The 25795-nt window shown below is 44.1% G+C and overlaps 1 protein-coding gene across 1 annotated transcript; it reads left to right on the plus strand.

Annotated features, from left to right (window-relative positions):
• The first annotated feature begins 1125 nt into the window (after positions 1 to 1125).
• On the plus strand, positions 1126 to 23755 carry hcn2b (hyperpolarization activated cyclic nucleotide-gated potassium channel 2b). The gene is made up of 8 exons (XM_004067824.5): positions 1126 to 2010; positions 2723 to 3146; positions 5625 to 5786; positions 11106 to 11324; positions 17130 to 17276; positions 17679 to 17919; positions 19648 to 19812; positions 20824 to 23755. Exons 1-8 carry the CDS (start codon positions 1211 to 1213, stop codon positions 21750 to 21752), a joined length of 3087 nt encoding a protein of 1028 aa, XP_004067872.3. The 5' UTR covers positions 1126 to 1210; the 3' UTR covers positions 21753 to 23755.
• The last annotated feature ends 2040 nt before the right edge of the window (positions 23756 to 25795 follow it).

The following is a 25795-nucleotide window of genomic DNA, read 5'->3' on the forward strand; positions in this document are numbered from 1 at the left end:
GATGCTGTGGAGCGTCGTCTTTACCAGCTACATGACTCGTGAAGTAGGTCATTCCCATTTTAATATTATACAGATTGCTAGGAGTAAAAATCCTGGATGAGTAAAAAAAAAAAACCAACTGGATGTCCTTGGAACAGATCAGATGGCAGAGCCGGAATAGGAGGCCCATTTTCCCAACTGCGGTTTGGGGACCTCATTCAAATATTTCAAAGTCTCAGCATAAATTAGATTGATTCTTCAGCCAAAATAGTTTATGAAACTTTAAATAAACATCTGAATGGTGGCCAAGTGAGGTTCAAACACTGCAGCAGAAATCAGTTCCCAGATAATCAAACATTTATCCCAGTGGGAAATAGCATTTACAGCAGAGCTCCTAAAAATATTATTAAAAATATTACAAGTTAAAAATATCTTATATAAATATATTTTCATTGACACACAGATCAAAATCAGATTAGTGTGTTGCTGGTCTATTGTTCATGTTTATCTACAGTCTGGGATGTACAGACTGTTCACAGAGGAACTCCCAGATCTACAAGATGCAGTCTGTTCTGCCTGATACTCTGTGCAAGAAACAGATTTACTCAAATGAGCCGAAGTTCTTCTCAACCAGGAGATGATTTAAAAACATCAGCTGACTTCAGGAGAACCACAGAGAGGAATCTCCCTGCTCTGGAACCTTTTAAATGTGTGTTCTTGTCTGTTTCTCTTTGCGTGTTTTACTGTTTGCTTCTTTTATTTGTTAGGTTTCAAATAAAATAAAGATTTTTCAAAGCAAAATCAGGCCATAAGCTGCAGCTTTACCACCATCATCCACAAGGTGGCACCGCCAGACCACAGGAGCAGCAGCCTCTGGTGATGCTCAGCCTCGTCCAGCAGTTGCAGCCTCATCTCTGAAGTTACAGGTCACCTGACTGCGGCTGCGCGCGTCATTGGCTGATGACTCTTTGCAATCAAGAGTTTGTTTGACTCCACAGCTGAGCGAAAAGAGGCCGAACTTGCGCTGTGACCGACAGTAACCTTTACCTGCCATCAGGTGAGTTCATTGGTGGAGGATGGGCGTGTCTTCTGGTTTTTCCACTTTCTGCACCTTTTCGATCATACTAAGAATCTTCACATTCTTTGCCAACATCATGAAACACCACCCGGCCTCCCCCCGCCGCCCTGACCCCCCAGGTTTAAGCAGTCAGTTTGCATTTGTTTGTCAGAGATGGATAATTCCGAGGATGAATTCCATCAGCCGTGCTCTCCAGAACGCGCGGCGCGCGAGCGCAGCAGCGAAACCAGAATGAAGCACTTTCATCTTGGAGGCGGGGCCGCGTCCAAAAACTCCTCCAACAATGGGCTACGGCTCTGTAGTGGGGGGCAGTCTGAGAGTCCAGGTGCCAGCAGCAGCTCTGTCCGCGCGTCCCTGCGCCCACGCGGCCAAGCACGCGGCTCCCACGCCCTCCAGAGCACAGAGTCAGAGGCAGCCGGGACGGGGCCGGGGGCAGTCGGTATGCTATGCAACAAGAACGGAGACTGTCGAAGGGATCCGGCCAATTCCGGGAGCCTGTCGTCCCTCATCTCCCGACAGGAGAGGCAGGCAGATGGGGCCGTAACAAGTGAGGACAGCGGGAGCCCGGCCGCGGGCATGGATGGCTCCGTCACTTCAGCGGGGCCCCCAACACGGGGCCCCGTAGCTGAGGTCAAGGGCGCAGCGGCAACAGGGAAAAGGGAGTCCAGAGTTTCCTTCTCCAACGCCCCAACCGGTAAAGGACAGCCCCCGGAGCAGCAGACGAGGCATTCGGTGACTTTCATCAAGGCGGAGGACGGCTCTCAGATCGTCCCGGAGGATGGGGACTCTAGAGGGACCCAGACTTACATGCAGCGGCAGTTCAGCTCCTTGCTGCAGCCCGGAGTCAACAAATTCTCCCTGCGCATGTTTGGCAGCCAGAAGGCGGTGGAGAAGGAACAGGAGCGCGTAAAGTCCGCGGGTAACTGGATCATTCATCCATACAGCGACTTCAGGTATAAATGAGGCTCATGAAAAGACAGACAGTCTGTCTCCCACCCCAAGAACTCAAAGAAAAACTTGATTTTATACAAACAGAATCCGTTTCAGGACTAAGGACAGCTCCCAAGTCCCTAAAACGAAATGTTTCCTATTTCTTTTGCAGACGTTTTCTGTACATCATTGAACTTTTGAGACACTTGACTGATTCTGTCGCACAAATAGAAAATATCCAATGATATTCCAGTGATGAGGGGCTGCCCCCCCCCCCCCTAGTAAATCAGCAGCTCTCTAACTTTTAGTGACTCTGAAGAGAATTTGAGCGTTTGGAGGATGAAATTTTGAGCAGAGCATGGAAACATGTCTATGTTCATCTGAGATTTCAGTCATTGTGTCTTCCTGGGTTGATTAAACAAAGCAAACCTCAGACTTTGACCTCATAAACCTTTGTGTCCTGCTGTTTGGTTGTCCTCCAGGGATCACTGGGGAGAAACAGGCAGCTAGAAAACTCTGTGGAGCAGAATCAGCATCTTTGCTGGTATTTGATATTGTGAGCAGCAGCTCTTCTGTCTGCAGCAAAACCTCATGTTTCAGTTTGAAACAGATCATTTAGTTCAGACTTGTTTACATCGACATCTTTACAGTTTTTTTGAGGACATATTAGTTTCATAAAAGGCTTTTGGACTTGATTCAGCTCAGCCTCTGTTTGTGTCTCCCTCTCCTTCTCAGGTTTTATTGGGACTTTACCATGCTAATGTTCATGGTGGGGAATCTGATCATCATTCCTGTGGGCATCACCTTCTTCAAGGATGAGACCACCACGCCCTGGATTATCTTCAATGTCATCTCTGACACCTTCTTCCTAATGGATCTGGTGCTCAACTTCAGGACAGGGATCGTGTTTGAAGACAACACAGAGATCATCCTCGACCCCAAGAAGATCAAGATGAAGTACCTGAAGAGCTGGTTTGTGGTGGACTTTGTGTCCTCAATCCCTGTGGATTATATCTTCCTCATCGTGGAGAAGGGGATCGACTCGGAAGTGTACAAGACGGCTCGGGCGCTCCGGATCGTCCGCTTCACTAAAATCCTCAGCCTGCTGCGTCTGCTCAGGCTGTCAAGACTCATCCGATACATCCACCAGTGGGAGGAGGTACGCTGATGCTGACCACAGATGAGCTGGCATAATCCGGAGCCTCAAAACCCTACAGATCAGGTTCCATGAGTCTGCAATCAGACAGATGATGGTTGAAACCTGCCGAAAACGAAAAATCAAAGCTGATCATGAGCATGGATGTTCTAATAATCAGAACGTCTCCATAGTATCATTAGTTGTGGTGGACGCTGTGAGGTGAAGAACAGTTTACTGTTTCATTACAGTGAAATAAGTTTCTGCCTCCGGGTTCATTCATGTTTGTCAGGACTCTGTTGTCTGTGGGCTTTACTTAATAAGCTCTTATTGGATTTCTGTGCAGTGGTTTATGTCAGAGTAAATAACACCCCCACCCAAAATATATTAGCTTTTATAAATGAGGTTTGATGGATTACAATAAATCTGAGGTCTGACTTTCAGATTCAGTTAATAAAAGCAGTTTGTGCTCATCAGCAAAACAAATAAATAAAAGAAAACATTTTAGAAAAACAGAAACATTTTCTAATCACTTCTGTTGCTGGAAAATAAAATGTCCTTTATTGAGAGAATCACAGAGGTTTGAAAGACTCCTGCTTATGGGAGGTGCTGCAGGGCGTCGTCTACTCCTGGTCTTTTCTTCTCATTATTTTTTGGTTGTCTACTCCTTTTTTTCTCCTCATCTTTTCCTTGTCTTCTGATCTTTTCATTCTCTTCTCCTCACCTTCACCTCCTCTTGTGTAATCTCTCCCTGGATGTCATTTTTTGAAGGTTAGACAAACCAAACCTCCACCAATGAAACGTGAACTCTCTCTGTAAATAACTGCTGGAGGGCAGTGGGGCAGTTGAAAGCTGATAAGAGCCCCACCAGCGAGCGCTGACTCTGGTTTGGCTCAGCCTTTATCTGCTGTGTCCAGCTGAGCTCTGCTATGGCTGCTTGGGTTTCTGGGCTCGGCTTAGGTTCCCTGCACCAGAACCCGGTTCCTGGAGCTCTGAGTTCCAGCATGTGGCTGAGCTGTATGTCAGAAGGATGAAGGGCTCCTGAAGGTGATTAGATGATGTGATTTTGTCAGGTGTAAAGTTGTCTGTCTGCATTGGGTTTAGTAAAGTATTAAACCGGAACATTCCTGCAGCAGGAAGTTGTGTTTCTGTCTGAACAGACGGGAAGTGATGTCTGCAAAGAGGAGAAAATCCGCATTTCCTCTTCCTGTCCAGGATCTTAATTAGGAAGCAGCAGTTCTTTCTGTTTGGGGGCAGTGAAGTGCTCTGACCTACAGTGTGTAGGTCAGAGCCTCCTGCTGGTTTGGTGTTTAACGCTGAGGCTCTTTAATAATGAATGCTTCCTAATCACTGGGCGGGGCTTGTGCCTCCTTTACAAAGAAGTTGGTTTTGATATTATCTGCGTTATGAACCCGGAGTCTCCATCGGCTGATATTGGGGGCGGGAAGCGCACTCAGGTGGCAGATTGAGTGACAGGCCCTCTTGACCCATCTTCCGCTGTGGGTGCTCAGCTTCTCCAACATGCTGGATGGTTCTCCCAAAGGCAGCTCTAGGATTCATATGTTTCAACAGACAGTCTGGCCTACTTCTCCTCCTCGTAGGAGGGTCGCCTTGCCCCTGGTGGGGGATTTCTCCTGTACTTATGATTTATTTAAACAACCAGTTGGCCCAGTTAAGTAAGGACTGCATGCCCCATAAAATTCCCTCATTCAAACAGCAGTGATACCCCCACCCCCACCCCACCCCCTAATTTAAGTGATGCTCAGAAACTGTAGCAAGTTGTCAACATCCAATGAAGCGTTCATCTTTCTGTCCATCTTTTCTACTCCTGTTTCTGAAGGAAGACTTGTCTGCAGGTCTATCCGTCCTTCTGGAAGCAGTCCACTTTTCCAGATTCCGTGTAATGAATTTAGTTTGACAGACTGATGGGAATCTTAGGGATTTTAGTCCAGTCTGTTTTCCTTCAAGAGTTTGCTGTTTCACTCTTAAACAGATGCAGTGAATTCAAGATTCAGCAATGATGAGTTTTTATTTAGGAAGAAAAGAGGTCCTTGATGGGATGAAAAATAATAAACTTCTGGGAATAAAAGCTAAAGCCTTCGTCACAGCGGCCAAGGTACGACAGCATCACCCGTACGCCATAACCCGTACGCCATAAGTGCGTCTAACTTCCGTTATCCTGTCATGATCCACTTAGCACACACACCACAATGGTACGTTCCACTCTCATGACTTCTCTTGAGGTGGCCGTAAGAGCCACAAGGGAACTTTAGACACACCTGTGCTCCTCTTAAGATACAGCTGCTCCTCTCTGTGACCATCCATGGACCCAAAAGCCAAAAGAACCCGTGTGGGTCACCCCCCCCCCCCCATACGGGTTAACGTGACTAAGGCTTTAGATTGTGAAGGAGGCTAAACTTTATTCTCCGCAACATAAGTTTCTTCACATGTCTGTCAGAGCTGTAGGTCACCTCTCCTCTGTGTCTCTCATCTTACTGGCAGATCTTCCACATGACCTATGACCTGGCCAGTGCTGTGGTGCGAATCTTCAACCTTATTGGGATGATGCTGCTCTTGTGCCACTGGGATGGCTGCCTCCAGTTCCTGGTTCCCATGCTGCAGGACTTTCCACCTGACTGCTGGGTTTCCCTCAACAACATGGTGGTAAGCGGCTTTTCGTTAGTGAAGGGATTCTAGTTCTGTGTCACGACAGAAGAGTCGTGTAAAAAACATTAGAACATCCAGACCTCCAAAATTGACTTAAAACCTTGTGCTGCCACACATGAAAATGGGAGATTTGAACTGGAAGCCTGAAGCACACATTTTACACGCGATTGCATAGACTGGAAGTGGTTGCCCAAAGTGAATGCAGCTTTAGAGATGGAGGAAAACGGTAAAAGAAATTAAAAAAGGGAGGGGAGGTTTATTAGAGAAACACGTAGGAGGGGGCACTACTACAAACAAAACTGAGGCAGTACGTTTCTAGAGGATTGTCATTGTAACTTTCATATGTAGATGTTTATCGAAAGGGCGGGGCATGTCCACAGACATACTCATCCACACACTCGAATACAACAAACATGCCTGTTGGTGGCAAAAACCTTCACACACACACACACACACACAAACACACGCACACACACACACCCACACACACACACACACACACACACATGTTGACACCTACTTAGTACCGATGCTTTTATTTTCAAGCTTGGGTCAATAGAGTTTCTGAAGGCGTGGCCACTTGCTGGTTGTCATGTCGACAGTGAAGGTCAGATGTTGTAAACAACAGACAGTCCCACTGAAGTCTGGCTGAACGTCTGCCTTCCTAAACTGGAACTGGACTCCTCCCTGCTTCTCTTCCCACTTCCAACATGGCTCCCACAGCAAAGACCACCACATTACATACAACTGTGTGGATCCACACACACATTAACTCCCAGAATTCTCCCTGCTTCCTGCTGTGTCTGTGTGATTGTCGGCCTAGAAACTCTCAACGTCTAAAAGTAAAAACGGGACTCTAAACTCTAGGATGAGATCTACGACCACTGACCATCACAACAGACCGGATTATGGCAGGCTCTTATGTAAGAGGCTGCGGGCTGACAGGTGGCGTTGTCCCCTCAGCCGGGTTGCCTAACGACCAATGAAATCACCACAAAGCTGCTCCCCTCAGTTTTAAACTGAATTTCAGTTTTATTCAGGGTTCATTTAAATTTTCCATTTTTTTGTGTCCTTCAGTTCAGACACAAAACTGACTTCAATAGAAAGGAGCAGTAATATTTTCTCCATTTATTCCGTTACTGCGCTGATCTGAGCACAGATATCAATCAGTGACTTGCTGGTTTTTATAACGGACAGATGGATTCAAGTGCTGCTAATTATTCTTTAGCACAAGCTTAAATATGTTTTTGTTGTTTTCAAGAAAATATACACATCAGTTGTTCTTTAATGGGCTTCATGGAACAAACTTGAAGAAAAATAATCATAACTCTCGCCATGGCCTTAAGCATTAAGCTACAAAAAACATTGGACATGTTTAAGGCGTGTTCAAGAATGCGCTTTCAGCATACGACGTTCACACTGGACTGTTGCTACCTGATACTAACGCATGTACCTATAATTGGAAGAGCTGTGTAAATTTTCATGGCTTTTTCTTTTTTAAATTTCTCCTTCATGACCAATTTTCAAACGGTTGGTGCTTCCAAAACAAAAGACGCCATCCACACGTCACTACTAAATCCCTGATTGGTCAAATGTTTTACCTTTCAGAATGTGTTTATTAACTGCGTGCTTTGTACGTAGAGCCCCAAAAACAGACCTAAAAACTTGAGTAGCAATGCATGAACAGGTTTTGAGCGTGGAAGCCTGAAATGCACAGATATGTGCGTTTACATTAACATTTTATTGGAAGCATTTGCTCGAATGCGTGTTTCCGAGCCCGGTGTGAATGTACCATTTTGGTTACATGCTTTAGGTCACAGAACCAGCTTTCACCATCATCTGAAACATCCAGAGACGTCTTGGTTCAGCTTTCTGATCCCTCAAATAGTCACTGTCTAGATTCAGAGAAGTTTATTTTTCTGACTGAAGGTGCTTGTTTGCTGGTATATTGACAGATGTGATGTTTTTTCTGCTGGAAAAACGAAGGCAGTTTGGTCAAAATCCAGCCAGAAGAGAAACTGGAAAAGCTGCAGATGTTATTTCTGATGACAAGTTCCTTTAAAAGTAATCAAATATTTGGGACAGTAGGTTGTTTCATCTTCATTATTGATCTCGATACTTTCTCTGTTGCTTAATTTTGGCTTTTACTTTTGCAGTTTAACAGAATTATGAATCGATAAATTTCTGCAGCTTCAGTCCAGACAATCTTTGTTGGGGTACCAGGATGGTGGAGATGCAGGACAAGCGCCACTTGGACATGCCTTGTGTGCATGTGCACGCGTGTGATTCTCTTGCTGTTTTGAATCGTAAATCAAACATGAAGCCGCTGGCTTTAAATAATGAATCCTGACACGGCTAACATGTTCTTTATGAAAAGTTTACATATTAAAATTGTAAATCTGCGAGGCAAATCAAACTGCCACCATCACAGAGACATGCTCGGCGCCGCACACACAGGCATTCTCATGTATGCAAATCCATCCCGAGAGTGAAACAGTATTTGAACCCTGAGAGTGTTAGCATGTTCACTCTTCTGCCTCTTTGTGTTCCTTCTCTAAATGCATTACATGCAGTCAGCTAACATACACGCAGCCCAGCGAGGAGTGATGGCAAATAAAAGAAAAAGGAGCTAATTTCATTTGCTTCCATTTGCCTCCACCCACCTTCACAGAGGGCGATATCTCTGCAGAATTTCTTTATTCAGTTACCCTGAAAGTTGTCATACTCAATAGGAAGTGACGACGGTGCGCTGTCAGGTTCAATTAGGCATTAACTCCAACATGAAGACATGCTCACGTCTTTTTCTCTGAGGTTTTCTTCTATGAACTGCAAAGGATGGCTGGAGTTATCAGGATAGATAAATCTGTTTACAGAAAAACAGAAAGGCTATAGCATCTGCGGAAAAAGAAGCTTATTTTAAAACCAACAGCCATTGTCTGCAGCAATAAGATGAATAAATGTTTTTTTTACTTCATGCATAAAAACATTTTATCATCCTAAAAAGACAGGTCTGAGTGAAGGTTACAGTCATTCACTCAGCATGCTATGTAGTAGCAGCTCTGCACATTTGTGTTCATGTTATACGTTTCCATGGCGATCAGGGCAGACAGCAGCACAGGCTTTGGCTCCGAAATCAGCTCAGGAAGTTCTTGTCTTGTTTTCTATCTGTGGGCTTCACCAACAGTCTGTAAGGAGGATGGATGATGGCAGATCTGCAGCCTGGAAGCAGATCGGTTCTGTTCTCCAGAAAAATCCAGAGAGGTCTGAGGATCAAGCAGAGATTTACAGCCACTAACCTGCCGCCTGTCACGGCAGAGTTCCAGACCATCGTCATTTGTGTTGTTCTTTGTACGTTGTTGTGGAGCCGTGCGGCATTGGCGCGTGCTGATGTTCATGGCTGAGGCTCCTACTTCTGTGGAGTCACATTTACAACAGTAAGAGCCAGAAAGCAAACCTGCAGCAGGTTTGGTTCAGCAGAATGCAGCCACCAGTGTTTCCTGTTTGAACATGAAAAACTCAATAAAAAAAACAACTTTTTACATCAGAACATGTTCAAAGCATTTGAGTGCGTGCTCTTAAGACGTACGGGTGATGCTGTCGTACGCCGTTCTCATGCCACACTGTAGTGGTTAGTGAGGTGGGAGTTCTGGCTCCTTACTGACCAAATGATGCATGCATAGGGTGTGCACGTGATCCATAAGTGCCCATAGGACGCCGTAGGATGTTCACACAAATTCCACTCTGATTGGCTGATTTCCTCATTTCTAACAGTCAGCCTGCAGCAAGGAGCGCGCACGTATCACGTGAACAGCACGGGCTCCTTAAACTGTCTGCAGGATTCTGGGGGGTTAAAAAACTGGAAAATCTGTACGACACGCCTGTGTCTCACCTACTTCCCCCTGACGTGTTGTATAAGTGCTCACTACGCCCGCAGCATGATCGTAGAAAAAAATGCGCGTGAACAATTTTTCTACAGATCTGCTGAGCGGTCTACAACCTTGATATTTCATGTGGGTCACCTGTGGGTCACCTGCGGCCTGTACAGGTTCGACCATTTTTCACCTGCATTCCAACCTGCTAATTAGAAGATCCATGTGATTGGCTAGTTTTTCTCTGTGCATTCCTTCAATGCTTTAGTTGAACCACAGCGCCCTAAAGCCCAGGTTTGGAATCAAAAGTGAAAGCAAACCAGATGAAGGTGTGAAGATCTGAGCCCACAGAACATCCACTCCAAAAAGCAATCTAAGAATGTAATAGTTTTAATCAATTTATCTTAAAATAGTTTTCAAGAAATAAAAAATAGCAAAGGTCAAAATGATCAAAATACTTAATTGTTTTACTTTGAGCAATCTTATTCTTTTTTCAACTGAATTGACGTCTTTCTCGTATGTTGTTGTTAAAGTCTGTCAGTCTGAAGTTCTTTATGTTTTTTCTGTTTTGAAAGAAGTCGACTAAAGAAAAAATTCATTTGCGCCAAACAGCTTTTGTTTTAAATGATGGCAGAAATGAGGAGCAGTTGGCTCACTAGCGCCCCCCACATCCTGACAGTTTTCTACACGACTGTCTCCTTCCTCCTCTGAGTTAGCCTGCTGAACCCTCAAAGTAATTTCACACACTGATAACCTCATCAAAAAGGTTTTAGAGAGTCCTCATGATGGGAGCAAATTCATCTGCTTTCTGCAAATATTATTTCAGCCCTGAAACTCTGTGACTCAATGGTGAACCTATTTTATGAGGGTTGGGGTCTTCGGGGGGAAGTATTCAAGCTGGGCTTCTCTCATAGTTGGGACACGAGCACAGTCAGCAGAAAAAGTTTGAATGTATGTGAACCAAACAGAACATCCCAGGTGTTTTTGTTGGGTTGCCTTCAGCCGTGTAGCAGAAGCTCCACAGCATCTCAGGGAAACAGAAAGGTTTATTGATGCCATCACTTTGGTTAAATTCACAGAACCTTAGTCTGGTTCTGCAGGAGTTTGTAGACTGGTGCAACAGAAATGCATCAGCAAAACCAAGGAGACGGTGGTGACCTTTAAAAGGCAGAGGGATCTGGCCACAGCAGTGACCACCATCATCTACGGGAAGCTGGTGGAGGAGATCTCAGCACCATCTTTGATCATTCAACCTTTTCTAAGGCAGAGATGATTCATCCATTTAACTATTGGCTGCAGTTTTGGCTGTAAATCTGCTGGCTTCTTTCTGTAGGGTTCATTGCTGAAGCCGTTATAAATCCTTGTTTTCGTAAATTTTGTCTTTTATTTTGAAGGAGCTTTAAAAGTGTTTCCCGTCTCCTGTGATGTGTCCTCTCTTCTCCTGCAGAACGACACGTGGAGCGAGCTCTACTCCTTCGCCCTCTTTAAAGCCATGAGTCACATGCTGTGCATCGGCTACGGCAGGCAGGCTCCAGAGAGCATGTCCGACATCTGGCTGACCATGCTGAGTATGATCATCGGAGCCACCTGCTACGCCATGTTCATCGGCCACGCCACGGCGCTCATCCAGTCGCTGGACTCCTCCAGACGTCAATACCAAGAAAAGGTAAAGATCTGTACTTTTGTATTTAAGGGAACTCTGTCAAAGGACATATTGAAGCTCATATTCACGCTTTCTTTGGATTTTATTTTCCTTCTTTTACTTTGAGGAAAAGAAACTTCTGAAGTCGTTTTGGTCAAAAAGGCTTCTCAGTGCAACTCTGCCTCCATTTTATGGGTAAACGGCACCGCCTTATGAGGAGCTTTCTGTCTTTTTAAAGACCCACAGTCCTTTTCAGTAACTCTCTTTCACACCAGAACTGCCATGCAACCAGCTCTCCAAGAGCAATGTGTCTTGCCCAAAGGCACATGGGCAGGCAGTGCTGAAACGAAACCCTCTATCCTCTGACTGGAGGTTAAACTATGGAGTCAAATTAGGATCATCTTAAACTGAATGAAAAACAAATTATAAATTTAAATAAAATTGAAATTTTGAAAACAGTTTTGAAGCAAAAGCACCCGTCATAAACGTGAATAAAAACTGAGAATAAAAAATAGCAAGTAAATTTGAAGAAATACTGAAAACTTGAATAAAAAAATGTTATCCAATGAAAACAAGATTCTGCTCCAGAACACCATCTGGAAATGACATCACCACAACCTGTCACTTGATGTCAATCAGGTCTCTGGTAGCCAATGGGCTGAAAGCCCCGCCCCCACATAAACCCCGGATCAACTCCAAAAACGAAAAGTCTGAACTGAAACTGTAAATTGAGGCTGAAAGCAACTAAAGAGAGAAACAAAAAAACAGAAGTTGAAAATAAAAAATTGATTAATCAATGTGATTTGTCCAACCAGATAAATCAGAGACATGTTCAATTCAGTTCAGTTTTATTTCTGTAGCCCAATATTACAACAATAGTCGTCTCAATGGGCTTCATGCCGGTAATTGCATAATAAACATGAAACCATAAAAAATATGAAGTCATAGACGAGCCAGAGGCGAGGTCCACAGCCAACGACAGGACTGACGAGTTGTAAATGGAATGGACCTAAACCATTAAAAAATAATTTCAATATTAAATAAATGGACTATAATCAACGTTGGAAAATACCATCTGGATTGAATTATGGTAGGTTTATTTGACTGTAAAAACAACCAATCATAGTGAACAACACACATGTGATGTCAGCAAAAACTGATCAACCATCGTTCCAGTCCAATGTGTGGAAAAACTCTGAGTTTAGCAAAGTCATGTGACCATCCAGTGTCTAGAATGTTCTAAGAATGTTCCCTTTGGATTCTTTGGATGTGGAAAAACAACAGTGGACGGAACTTTAGGAAACTAAAATATGAATGGATTTGACAGTCATTCTTGTTTATTGGTTTGTTTGGACTCATATTTAATTTACACTTGATTCTCTTGAGGAAATCCAATGAATCTGGAAAACTGCACTGTTCAGTAGCAGGTATTTCTCTCTGAGTCTCACTGGTTGAAGTTTTGGACAAAGATGTCCTGGATCCATTTTAGGTCAGTGGATCGGATCCAATCGATCGTTCAAAGTGAATCAATATCGACAATGAATTAGGATGGAATTGTTGTTAAAATGAATCGTTTCAGCCGTTCTGAACTCATCCTGACTCGCCTCCAAACTAGTGCCACAGCGCAAAGCTTTAACCTTATGTAGGAGATTCTATCTTTTTTTATATAAAAAAACAAGCCAGAAACAAAAAAGTGGCTTAATTTTCTGATTTTGAATTGATCTTGATGATTTCCACAATTAAAATACCACTTTTCTTTACTCCGATATATTTTTTTGACCCTTTTAGTTCATTTGTAAACTCAAACATTCAAACTAGAAGGCTATTGCTCTAAATATCTCCACCGTGTGGATGACGAACCCAAACAAGAACCCCGTCTGCCCTGTCGGGAACACATGCTGCTTGCTGGGCTCGCCTGGATTCCCCGATCAGCAGCAGATCACAGCTCTCAGCTGGTCCAGAGGGGGTTTTGGGGGGTCTGCCGGTCTGCCCTGCCGCTGCCTCCTCTTTTCCGGACCGGACGCACAGCAGAGAGATTAGTCAGGCCAGAACATTTGAGCCTCATTTCACCATTCAGATAAAAGAAACAAAGATTGAGTTTTATTTTGTGTTTACATCGTCTTCTGTTTGGTTTCTCGCTCTGAGGGCGGAGCTTCGTGTCTCAGACTTTGATCGACGCTGTTTCTGATGTCATGAGCTATGATTGGACCTGCCTTCAAGAGTCCAAATAACAACTGCAGTAATCCAACCAACACGTTCTGTTCTGCATAATCCCAGAAGAATCAGAGACCAGCATCCAAACCATCCAGTTGGTTCTTGCTCAGAACCTAATGGATCTTAGGAACAGATTTGTGAGATCTTCATGGCCTCACATGAATCCAGCATCTGCTCCATCTTTGAGGTTGACTTCTAAAAACTTTGATCACCTTTTGACCTTCTGACCTTTGAACTTCACCTTTGATCTTTTTAATTCATCACGTCGTCTCTTCTTCATTCAGATGTTTTTCTATTGTTGACCTGTTTAGATGAGATTATCTTTTATTTTTGTCTTTTTGTTTCTGTGGAAACGTCTAGACATTGTTCTTCGTTTCTTCCTAGTGCTTGTCTGGTCTCTGAGACTTTGTCCTTCGGCAGACTCACCCTGAAGGTTTCACCTCAGCTTTCCTTAATGCACTTGGAGAAAAAAGTGACCACACAATTGTTCTGTAATTGGTTTCTGCTCCATCTCTTTGACATTAATGCTGCCGCTCTCCTTCAGCGGGCACGCTCCAGCTTTTTATAGAAACGCTCTCCAGAAAAGGTGAAAACAGACTCCATACTGGAGTCTGCTCTGTGTCAGCGCTGCACCTCCTGCTGTCTGTCTTGTTTCCTGTTCCTCCGTGATGCAGTCAAGTAACGATCAAAGGTCCATCGCCCCACATCTGCAGACCCACTTCTGGAGACCCGCATCTGGAGACCTGCTTCTGCAGACCTGCATCTACAGACTTGCAGATTCGGCATCTGCTCGTGAATCTCATCCTGAACCGCGTGGACTCCATCTTAGTGATGGGACTCTGGCACATACTTCAGATGTCAGCATGGGCGTTTGTTGACTTGGCACAAATTAAACAGTCAGCCTGATGCTCTGCGTTGGCTCAGCACTGTCATAACAGTTGTGCAGTTCAGCACCGTGTCTTCATACACAGACCGCCGAGCGTTACCAGATTCAGATTTTCTCTGACGCTTCATGCAGAAACTCTTTAATGCCACCTTATGAACAGTAGAGATGAGTTCCACTGAAAATGTTCAGGAATCCTCTAATGACGGGAACTGTGGTTCTAAGTGGAAGGATGATTTTGTTCCTATAGATCATAAAATGAGAAGCTGCTGCTCTGTTTATTGATGCTGGGAACATTTTTAATGTAATAGAGGATATATGTGAATGTAATTCAATTGACAATATGTGTTTAAAGGAAAGAATAGAAGCATTAGCTGCATCTATAGAACACAAACTTATATTTAGGTATTTAGTAAAACGGAGCAAAACTGTTAAATGGAAATTTTGACCAAATCCATTTTAACTTGTGAAGAAAGTTCAAAAGTTCAAAACCAGATTTATTATTTAAATTTAATACATAGTTGGAGTCTCATGCTGAAGAGAAGCTCAGCATCTTCATCTCTGCTGCCTCCAGCTGTGCCTCCTGCTTTCAGTCTAACCCGCATTTATAGGTTTTTGTCTCATAGTTGTATAAACGTAGGATTGTTTAGGTTATTCATCTGATTCTGAGTTCATAAATTAGTGTTTGATTTTAGTTTTAGTGAGGATTAATGTTGAGTTAATGAGTACGGCCATCAGATTGGATTTTATTAATGGTATTATTTTTGAAATCAAACTCCCATGATGCAGCTGAAGGCTGACCATAGAAAGTCCAGCTGTTCTTTATTGTCGGCCTCATCCGAACAGCAGACACACTTTGACACACGCTGAAACTCTGTTTCAGGTCCATGAAGCAGCTTCCCAGCAGAACATGACACTGAATCCCTCAGAGAACCTTTTAGTGCAGAACGTTCTGTTTTTTATGCAGGCGTCGCCTTGTGGCTTTTTCTCTCATGTTTTGGACTTCGCTGCGTCTTGTGCCCCAGCCTGGTGAGCTCCGCCCCTCTTTCAGCTGGTGTAGGTGCATCTGGTTTTATCTGGGCGTTGGAGCTGGAGGTCGATCAGTTAGAGTTTGTCAGTTCCTTGTCGTGAGGATTTTGTGCAGGTTCCTCTACCCCTGACAGAGCTGCGCTCCTTGATAGAATAAAAGACTCTAAACCAGTTACTATTTTTCAAAATGAAAACATGGAAAACTCATTATTAAACTGCAAAACCGCTTCAGGATCACTGCTGGACGTCATGTGCTCCACATGTGTTTACCCAAAAGGCAGACCCTGCAGCCTTGCTGGATCTCCTTCTGAACGAGGAGGCTGATCTTCTCGTTTCATCGCTTCATTTGGCCTCATGCTGCTGGCAGCTCACCATCTGGCTGCAGTTCCCCCAGATGGGCAGAGGACAGAAGTCATTACATAACTGCACGCCCGCTTCACCTCCCGCTTCACCTCCTGTTTCACCTCTCCATCAGGACCCATAGTGGGGGCCTCCAGCGATGAACACTGATGCTTTCAGCCTTCCTGGTTTCTTCTTAACCTGGAAAAACCCCAAAAGTTAAAGTTGGAGAACATTTCCCTGAATGAGATTTGGACTCAATTTCAGGGTCATTTTGCTGCATATTTTATATTCATAAATATTTCTAAAGAATGTTTCCTAAGCCCAAAATATTCCAAATTCTTTTTGAATTTGTGGTTTTCTTTATTTTAACTTTCACTGTAAAACTTATCAATAAATTTAGGTTAATGGAAAGGAGGTCTCTTCGTTCTGAGTAAATGTTTTTGAACATCAGGACTTTGTTGACATTTTTCATTCTATTTAGGAATTCATGAGTTTTTAGAGCAAGGGTCACCAACGCAGTACCCCCGGGCGCATGGTCACATCGTCATGCTCTAAAATAATTGCAGATCACAATGGAATTCAAGATGATTTAAAAAAGTGTCATTCATGCTTGAAACAAATTAGGGGTGCAGCGGATTAGTAGCCACAGTTCTGCACATACATTTACCACAAATTCCACTCCCACCCTCCTCGCTCCGGGTGCGCACCTCACACGTGCATCATTTAAATGAAATGACAGTTGACACTGAACGCAGTTCGCATGTCAAATTCACGTTTGTTTTAACATGCATCAAAGTTACAGCTTGATGTTTGTCCCACAAAAACTGATGGTCCAGAATTTTGGTCAGTCCAAGACCTTCATGTGGATCGGAGGCCTTTTCTCTGCTTTGTGGGCCACACAGAGTGATTATTCCCATTCATCCATCCATCCAATCAAACATCCACCTGTCCATCCATCCATCCATCCATCCATCCATCCATCCATCCATCCATCCATCCATCCATCCATCCATCCATCCATCCATCCATCCATCCATCCATCCATCCATCCATCTGGCCTTGCATCCATCAAATCAATCAACCATCCATCTACACATCCAATTATCCTTCCTGTTGTCCATCTATTTAACCAACCTACTATCCATCGATCTATCCATCTAATCATTCATCTATCTGTCCGTCGATTAAAAGTCAGCCAACAAACCATACATCTTTCCATCCATGTTTTAATTTTTCATATAAAAAAATACCACAAAAGAAACAATATTTAGCAAATAAATAAGAGTTATAAACATTACGATTACCTTTGCTTATATTTCATTTTAAATTCAAGTCTTTTTTTGGTCTTCCTCCATGTCTAGTATAAGCAGGTGGAGCAGTACATGTCCTTCCACAAACTACCTGCTGACTTCAGGCAGAAAATCCATGACTACTACGAACACCGGTACCAGGGCAAGATGTTTGATGAGGAGAGCATCCTGGAGGAGCTAAATGAGCCTCTGCGCGAGGTAGGACGACACCCCACCAGTTACCCATCATACCACACATGCTGTCTCCCCACATGAACAGATTTTTTTTGGAAAAACATAAACACAGAAAACTTTGTCAATTTTTTTCCAACTGATAAAACAACAAAAAAAAGTCTTCAATCAATCTGGACTAAAGGAGCAGACCAACGGAACTTCCTGGTGTGAACACGGCCAAAGTCAAAAGAAGAATTTGCCTGATTTTTAGTCTGAAGTTGCGTTTGTTACTCAAAAACAGATCTCAGTAGGAGCAGAGTTACTGTAGAACCTGCCATGACTGTGGAGTTTACAGATTCTCATGAAAACAACAGGATTACATCACTTTTTATTTAAAAAAACACAAACTGTTTGGAGTTTCATCAGATCTCAAACACTCTCATGTAGGAAATCATCAACTTTAACTGCCGTAAGTTGGTCGCCTCCATGCCGCTGTTCGCCAATGCCGATCCCAACTTTGTGACGGCCATGCTGACCAAACTGAGGTTTGAGGTATTCCAACCCGGAGATTACATCATCAGGGAGGGGACGATCGGCAAAAAGATGTACTTCATCCAGCACGGGGTGGTGAGCATCCTGACCAAAGGGAATATCAGCATGAAGCTGATGGATGGATCCTACTTTGGAGGTAAGTCCTTCTGGCCTGCCTGCGTTTTAACACTCTTTCTTCTCAAACAAACCTGACCTTTTTGATAAACATCTGCATCCCAAACCAAACCAAAGTGCTGAGTGTCAGAGGTTTTTACAATAAGTTCATTCAATCATTTTAGCTTGATGAGTTGATGAGTTTTTCCAGGTATCTATTGTAGCCACTCCTCCAGCTTGGGGGTTACTGCCCCGAGTGCTCCAATTACCACAGGCACCACTGTCACCTTCACTTTCCAGGCTTTCTCCAGTTTGTCTTTGAGTCCCTGGTATTTCTCCAGTTTCTCATGTTCCTTCTTCTTGATTCTTGTTTCTTTCACTTGGTACTGCCACATCCACCACAGCGTCAACAAGTCATTACATTTGACTGAAAGGTTTCTGGTTAGTTAGTTTTGGTTTCAATCAAGTGTAACAAGATGTTTAAACTAGATACCAGAAAAAAGTACTTTGTGAGAGTTTGTGTTTTTGCAGTGACTTCTGCAGGATTTTCTCAGGTTCAGTTTTGTTGTCAGTTCAGTTTATGATGTTTCATTTCCGGCTGAGCAAAAATAAAAGCCCTTGGCTGGTTCATGCCCCCACAAAATGCCCAGTCTCTCTGGGGAGAATGAATTCAAACAATGTTTTGCTGATTTTCTGGCAGCATTTTGTTTTAGCCTCGTAAATTTTAACCTGATATTTAATCGGACTAATTTCAATCAAAATTGTTGCTGTGGGTCCGAGCAGTGGCTCTGAATATTATTTATCTTTTCATCCTATTTAAAGAGGACACTTGAAGCTGCAAATGGTCACCTGGTGGTTTGAGCCGCCTCTGTCATCAGCCCTGGTGGTTTCAGTCGTGCCCCCCCACCCCATTTCCTACTGCCTGCTAATGATGCTGCCTGTATGCAAATGCTGGTGTTCTGTGTCAGCAGCAAAATCCCAGCAGAACATTTACAAAAGCAGGTCTGGCTCTGCGTTTCCACGGCGCCAACAGAAATTTGGCAGCAAAAGCAGCAAAAGAAAAATCCTAAAAGTACAAAAAAAAAATCATAAAATTGATTGTTTAAAAATTAGCCTGGAAGCTATTTTAAGGGAGAGTTGATTTGTTTCTGCTGTAAACTGAGGTCTGGGTTGGATGCAGGTCCATCCCCAGCAGAGGAGCTTGGTTTGTCTGTGCAGCATCCATTCGTCATGTGGGGGTGAACGCTCACAGTTACACTTTTTTAAGCTAAGATAACCAACAGCTACTTCTAGCTTTGTGGTTATTAGTAATTTATTGATGGAAAACTACATTTCCCTGCAAGCAATCCTGCTGCCATAATGCCATCATGGCATCATTTGAAATGGGCTGGCATCCTGTGAGGTACTTAATAGTGTTCAGGACTTTTCCCGCTTCTACAGTGAGCAGAGCAGGTCGATGGAGGGCATGCGGTTGCCACGACAACAGCCAGCCCAAGTCTTGAAACGTGGGGAGAAGATGTTTCTAGAAAATGGAAGCAAGTGGATGTAATGCAGCTTAGCTGCACCTCTCTATATATAGCAAGTCTGTCCTCACACAGCTGTCAGAAAATAATACTCGAGTACAGGTGAACTGTATTCAAGTAAACCCCCTCTTTCTAGTCACAGCTTCACTGACAACTGTCCAACCAAGTTCCTGGTTTTGAAATTGGAACTTTGAAGCAGAGAATGAGCGGTGATGTGAGGTTCTGTGTCTGACCTGTTTCCCCGGCAGAGATCTGCCTGCTGACCCGGGGAAGACGGACCGCCAGTGTGCGAGCGGACACCTACTGCCGCCTCTACTCTCTGTCTGTGGACAACTTCAACGAAGTGCTGGAGGAGTACCCCATGATGAGGAGGGCCTTTGAGACGGTGGCCATCGACAGACTGGACCGGATCGGTGAGTTCTTGAAGGGAAATCCAGATCTTTTGGGTTGTGATCAACTCTGCAGGTCTGTCTGATCCGGTTGGGACCTGGTTCTGGACAAGGGAAAAAAGGAAACTGTTGCTCAAAAGTGTTAGCTGATCTGGCTGGCAGTGGAACGTTCAGATAACTCTTACTAACTTGACTCAGTCACGTCTTCCTCTGGAGAAGCTCTCACCCCGTTTCCATGACTGCGAGCATCGTTGTGAAACCAGCGACTCACGCCATTTATTCTGGGGGAGGTTCTGCTTCTGTCTTCGAATCCGGTCCCAGCAACCAGTTTCCCCCCTTTAGACAAAATTCCGAAACACCAAAGATGGCTAAGCGTGTTTGAAACTGTTGGAGCACATTCTGCATCCCTGCCAAGCTTCAGCTCACCAAACGGAGGCGTTTTGTCTCCAGTTTTTGTGGATTCACTTTGTTCTGGAGTTTTAAACCGTTATAAAAGCCAATCCAAGCCGTTCCCTGCTCTGAAGCTGACTTCCCGGCCCTTGCAAACATAAGTTTAGTCGACCACCTTCAGTGAGAAGTCTATGTAAACTCGCATATGTAATGGTTTTAAGCTTCTGTGTTCTAAACTCCCATGTTTACGCGTCATTAAACCAGTTGAACTTTGACCAATCAGGGACTCAGATTTCTGTTTTAAGTAAGAAAAGACAAGACGTGTTCTCCCTACCATGACAAAGGTGGATAAAGGTGAAGAGGATGTCATTTAATCCATTGAAACCAGTGAAGACCACAAATCATTGAAGAAAAAAGGTTCAGAGCCCTGTCTTGTGGGGTCTAGATGACCCAACTCCCAATGTTAAAGTGCCTAGGATAGCACAAGGGTTTATGCAGGTGATCTGCATGTCCCATAAAGGTTTGTCCATTTTTCACCAGCAGAAGGCCCGGTTGGGACTAAGGCCTAGTTTTTCTGTCACTGTCTTTTGCGAAACACCATGAATGTCTTGTTGTTTGTAACTCTGCCGTGTTTTTATGTTCCAGGTAAAAAGAATTCCATTCTGATGCACAAAGTTCAACACGATCTCAACTCAGGAGTTTTCAACAACCATGAAAACGAGATGATCCAGGAAATTGTCAAGTATGACCGAGAGATGGTTCAGCAGGTGGACCTGTCCCGTCCGCGGGCCGGGACGCCGCCTCCGCCCGCTGGAGTCTTTACTCCTCCCTTTGCTCAGCACAGAGATTCAGCCGTCGCCACGCTGCAGCAGTCCGTCGCCATGAACTTCTGCCCCCCCATGCAGGGGAACCCTGTGGGGAACCTGCAGTCTCCCAGGAGGGTGAGAAGATTTCAGGTAGTGCAGAGCGTGTCCAGCCCCGTCTCAGCTTCCCCCCTGCAGTCCCAAATCCTGGCTTCCGGTGCCTTTGCCCCTGTGTTGGCCAGTCCCCCTGTCCAAAGCCCGCTGGCAGCTGGGGGGTGGTTGTTCCAGTACGGATCCAGCAGCCTTGGTTGTCACATTTCGGGCTCCCAGCTGTCCCTGGGCCAGCAGCACTTTTCCAGCCCGGCCCACCGGCCCGGCACCCACAAGAGCGCCCACTGTTTGCAAACGGGTCACCTGAACCAGGATGGGAGGGCCCTCTCCGCCTCCCAGCCCTCCCTGCCCCATGTGGGGCCACAGCCAGGGGCCCCCAGCCCCCCTCAGTCTACATATGTGTCATCCACCTCTATCGGACCCCCCCAGAATTCAGTTCCTCAGTCAAGTGTTCAGAGCACATTACCACACAGAGCGGTCCCCCACCAAACGTCCGTGGGGGCTTTTCCTAGAGTGTCTTTGCCTGGTTCTTTCCATGGCTTCACAGCAGTGGGGGGCACTGACACAGGTCAGGGGGGGGCAGGACTCCCCAGGAAAGACTCTGAGCCTCCAGAGAAGGACCACGTCAAAGTGAGAACCAGACTCTCCTCAAACTTGTGAACTTTTGAAGGAGAGCTGCTCCCTGAGGAGGAACCCCCTCCTTTTGTCTTACCTGGTTGACTATCTGAATGTTTGAGGGAGGGGGGGGGGGGCATCTGACCCAGGCTCTTCTACCCCCCCAATGCAGCCACAATACTTTTCTGCTTACCAAAGTAGTAGCACTGAAGCTAAAGTAGCATCTTTCGACAGCATCTTGGGGGGGGGGGGGCTAAATTGCTACATCTCTGCAATATGAACCTGAAGATGTACCTGAGGGGTAAAAACATATTTTTGGAGTAAATTATTAAACACAATAGAACAATTATTAACTTGACTCCAAATGTTCCTAATTTTCTTCTGTTCCAACAGTAAATTATTTAAATATTTCCACTTTTGCCCTCAGTGCAGACAGAAAATCTAAACATAAATGTGAACTGTGAGGTTTTCTGCCCACAGACTGTTTCTTCTCTGTTCTGCAAACACAGATGTTGGTAAAATTGTTGGAACCAAAGCTAAACATTTCAGAGTTTTCTGCATTTGCCACACGTCGTTCCATCTTCAGACGGCCTCTGCAGCCTCTGGTCAGTGGAGCATTTGAGCCCAGAAGTTTTGCAAAGAAAAAACTTTTTCATGTCTTTATTTATGTTTGGAGTCGTCATGAGGGGCATCAGTCCACGCTTTGTTCAAATATTCTGTTGCTTCTGGGATCTGTCAGCAAATGGGAATGATTTTTTTAAACCAGCAGCAGGAATTTTCCTATGACGGTTCCAGCAGACACGGATCTGTAGCCGAACTGAAGCTGCTCCTGCTGCTGGTGAGACTTTGTGGATAGCCAAGGTCGGCTGTGGTTATCAGTGATCTGCATGGATGAACGCACACACACACATGCATACACATGTATACACATAAATATGTATTCCTCTAGATGCAGACATACACACAGACATGCATAGACTCATAAAGTGCATCTGCAGAGTCACACACGTCTCCACACAAAACACTGTAATCTTTGTTATTTGAAAGAAGACAGTTTTAGTTCTGCTTCTATTCTTTCTTATTGGTCTGCAGTTTTGAATGACCGTCAGGCATGTGTGACGATGCAGGAAGCGTGTGTGAGCGGTTCATCTCGTCAGCAGGTCAACACCATGAATTCACTCACTAATTGGTGAGCTCACTTTAGTGGGTAGTCGCCATTTTCTTCAGGGTGTTCAAAACTACAATTCCAAAATCCAGTGGCCTGGAAAATTCCCAGAAGTCTCTACGAAAAACCAGAGTGGATTGTTTTAGATTAGATTGGATTGGCGCATATAGACCACAATGCATTGCATTTAAATGGTTTGTCACAAAATGCAAAGTATTTTCTTTTATAAATAATCCATCATCAGAACATCATCATAGATTCATGAATAGTCTTCCTAAAATGCTCATATTTATTAGGTTTTCACTTCAGCAATTAGGTATTTCAGTTGAAAGTAAACGTCGCGGCCGTTCCTTCAGCATCACGGTTTGGTTTTACCAAACATGGTCAGACGGCTCCATCTTCGTTCCAGGCATCTTGAGGCATTCTCAGATGGAACCTGCGTTAAAAACAGCACGTCTGGTCAACCGTGAGGAACCTGGACCAGTTCTGAAGGGTTCTCCTTAAGTTCTGGGTTTACTGGTTTTCATCAGAGATTTTCTCTGCTTAACGTCACGAATCTCCTCTGGAATCTCTCCCTCTCTGGTTCAGAATGCGCTGCCAGTAAGACAACACTTGGATTGATCAATATCTCACAGACTCATTACTGAACTCAGCCCCCTCCCCCCCTGGGGTCTGTTTCTGTCAGAAACGTCTTGGTCTTGGTTTCTTCAGCACCTCTGCTGCCGACATGCTCCTGTTCTGCAGAACTCGGTGCCTCGCTAAAACTGTCATCTTCACATTCAAGCAACATATTCAGAGTGTGGCTTAATCGTGAGCTCCTCACACACATTTATGTCACTAAAGCTGCAATCCAGATGACAAAATAAAAGATGTTTGGATAAAATATGTTTGAACTTTTCACTTCTTTTCACTTCATTCATTTAGTTCATACGGCGTGGTGTGGGAAAATTGTTTGTGATTTTTGTTAAACTTCTTTCCCACAAAACAGTTCCTAAAACAACACAACACGCACACTGGACTTTCTTGTGACAATGAAAGGGAAACCGAAGAAAACATATTTCTACTACTTTAAGAAAGCCGTTGGATCACTTTGAAACATTTCTTGTGGGGCGGCTGTGATGCAGGGGTAGGGCAGTCGAACTCTGATTGGAAAACTCTAGGTTTGATTCCCGCCTTAAGGCGGGTAAGGCGTGCCCTGATCCCCACATATAGGTTGGAGCCAGTGTATGGCAGCAGAGCTGGAAGTGTGATTGTAAAACTCCCTTACAAGTGTACGCCATTTACCATCCTTATTGTATAATGTATTTTTGTAATATTACATTTCAAACTTTTTTTTAAAAATATGTTTATTAGATACTCTGCATTACTACTCATTTTTCTTTAATTTTGTTCTAAAATTAATCTTTTAAATTGTAATTACTCTCGTCGTTTTTTTCCTCTATTCTTATTAGTCTAAAAACTAATGGAGTAATTGGATCCCAATGGCAACTTGCTGTGATTATTCTTTTTGCTTTTTTTGTCAAATGAAAATGGAAATTCGTGTTTTTTTTTTGTTTCCCCAAATTTCAATACAACAGATCAGGTGTGAAATAATCTAGAATTTAAACATAATAAACACAATGCATTGTTTGACTTTATGCGGCATCGTGAATATTTGCATCATTTTTGTTATAATATAGTTCATATGAGATTCTAAGAACAGATCGCCATCAATAATTAAGTTACTCTTTTGATATTAAGACTATTGATTTCAAATAAAATATTCGGATTCGTATCTCTATTGCTAAATATAGTAATATTTGAATTTTCATACTAACCATGCAGGAAAAACACAAAAACTGCTGTAACCCTTGTGCTATCTTAGATGACCCCACCCTTCCATTGACGTGTTCTTCCTACCATGACAAAGGTGGATAAAGGTGGAAAGATTTCATGTAATCCATTGACACCAGTGAAGATCACAAATCATTGAAGAAAAAAGGTTCAGCGCACTGTCTAGTGGGTCTAGATGACCCAACTCCCAAGTTGGGTCATCTAGACCCACTAAACAGTGCAACAGTGAGGAGAATTTATGACCACGCTTGTGTGAGATTCATCCAGAACTTCTTCAGGACCACAGAGGTTCAGCTTCCAGAACAGATGTCACCAGTTGTGAACCTTTCTCGGATCTGAACAACTTCCACGTGTGACTGTGACCGGGAATGGCAGGTCTTCATCAGGATGAAGGTCAGAGAATCAACCTGCCACACCTTGTCTTTCTCTGCTGTCAGAGAGCTCTGCTTCCACTTGGTCCCTCCAGGGTTGTCTGCCTCCCCCGCTGAGTGGCGGGCTCTCCTAACACCAAGGCAGAGGTCAGAAGAGCTCAGGAGCTTGGCAAGGACATCAAAATCTGCTCGCCGACAGTAAGTGGAGCAGCTATCACAAAGTGGTTTCCAGTTCTGGCATGTCTGACTGATAGAAAGACTTTGGCAGAAAGTGCTGTGCATCACCGTCTGACATCACACCTCGTCCAGCCACTCACCAAGTCCTATGACCTTCAGATCATAGATGGTTACTGTAAACGATCTGATGGGGGCATAAACTCTTATGAGCTCCACCATTTAACTCTACATGAGAACTGGACTGAGTGACCCCTCCCCCTGGCGTTCCAAACAGGAAATGACCGCAAAATCCCATAGATTTCTACAGGGAAATAAACAGCCGTTACTAAATCACTCTAATGGTCAGAAGAACCATTCTGGCTCTAATACCTTTTTTAAAATCTTCTTGATTATTCTCTTTTTTATTTCATGGTATTTTTATACCTCATCAAGTTATATACTGACCAATCAGATGCCTTAATAAAGGTAGGTGGAGCCTGCTGGCCCCCACGTCCAACATTCAAAATGTTTGACAGATTCTACTGAACCTGCTTTTATGTGAT

This window comes from Oryzias latipes, chromosome 4, assembly GCF_053564925.1.
Source record: "Oryzias latipes strain Hd-rR chromosome 4, Olatipes_Hd-rR_3.1".
NCBI lineage: Eukaryota > Metazoa > Chordata > Actinopteri > Beloniformes > Adrianichthyidae > Oryzias > Oryzias latipes.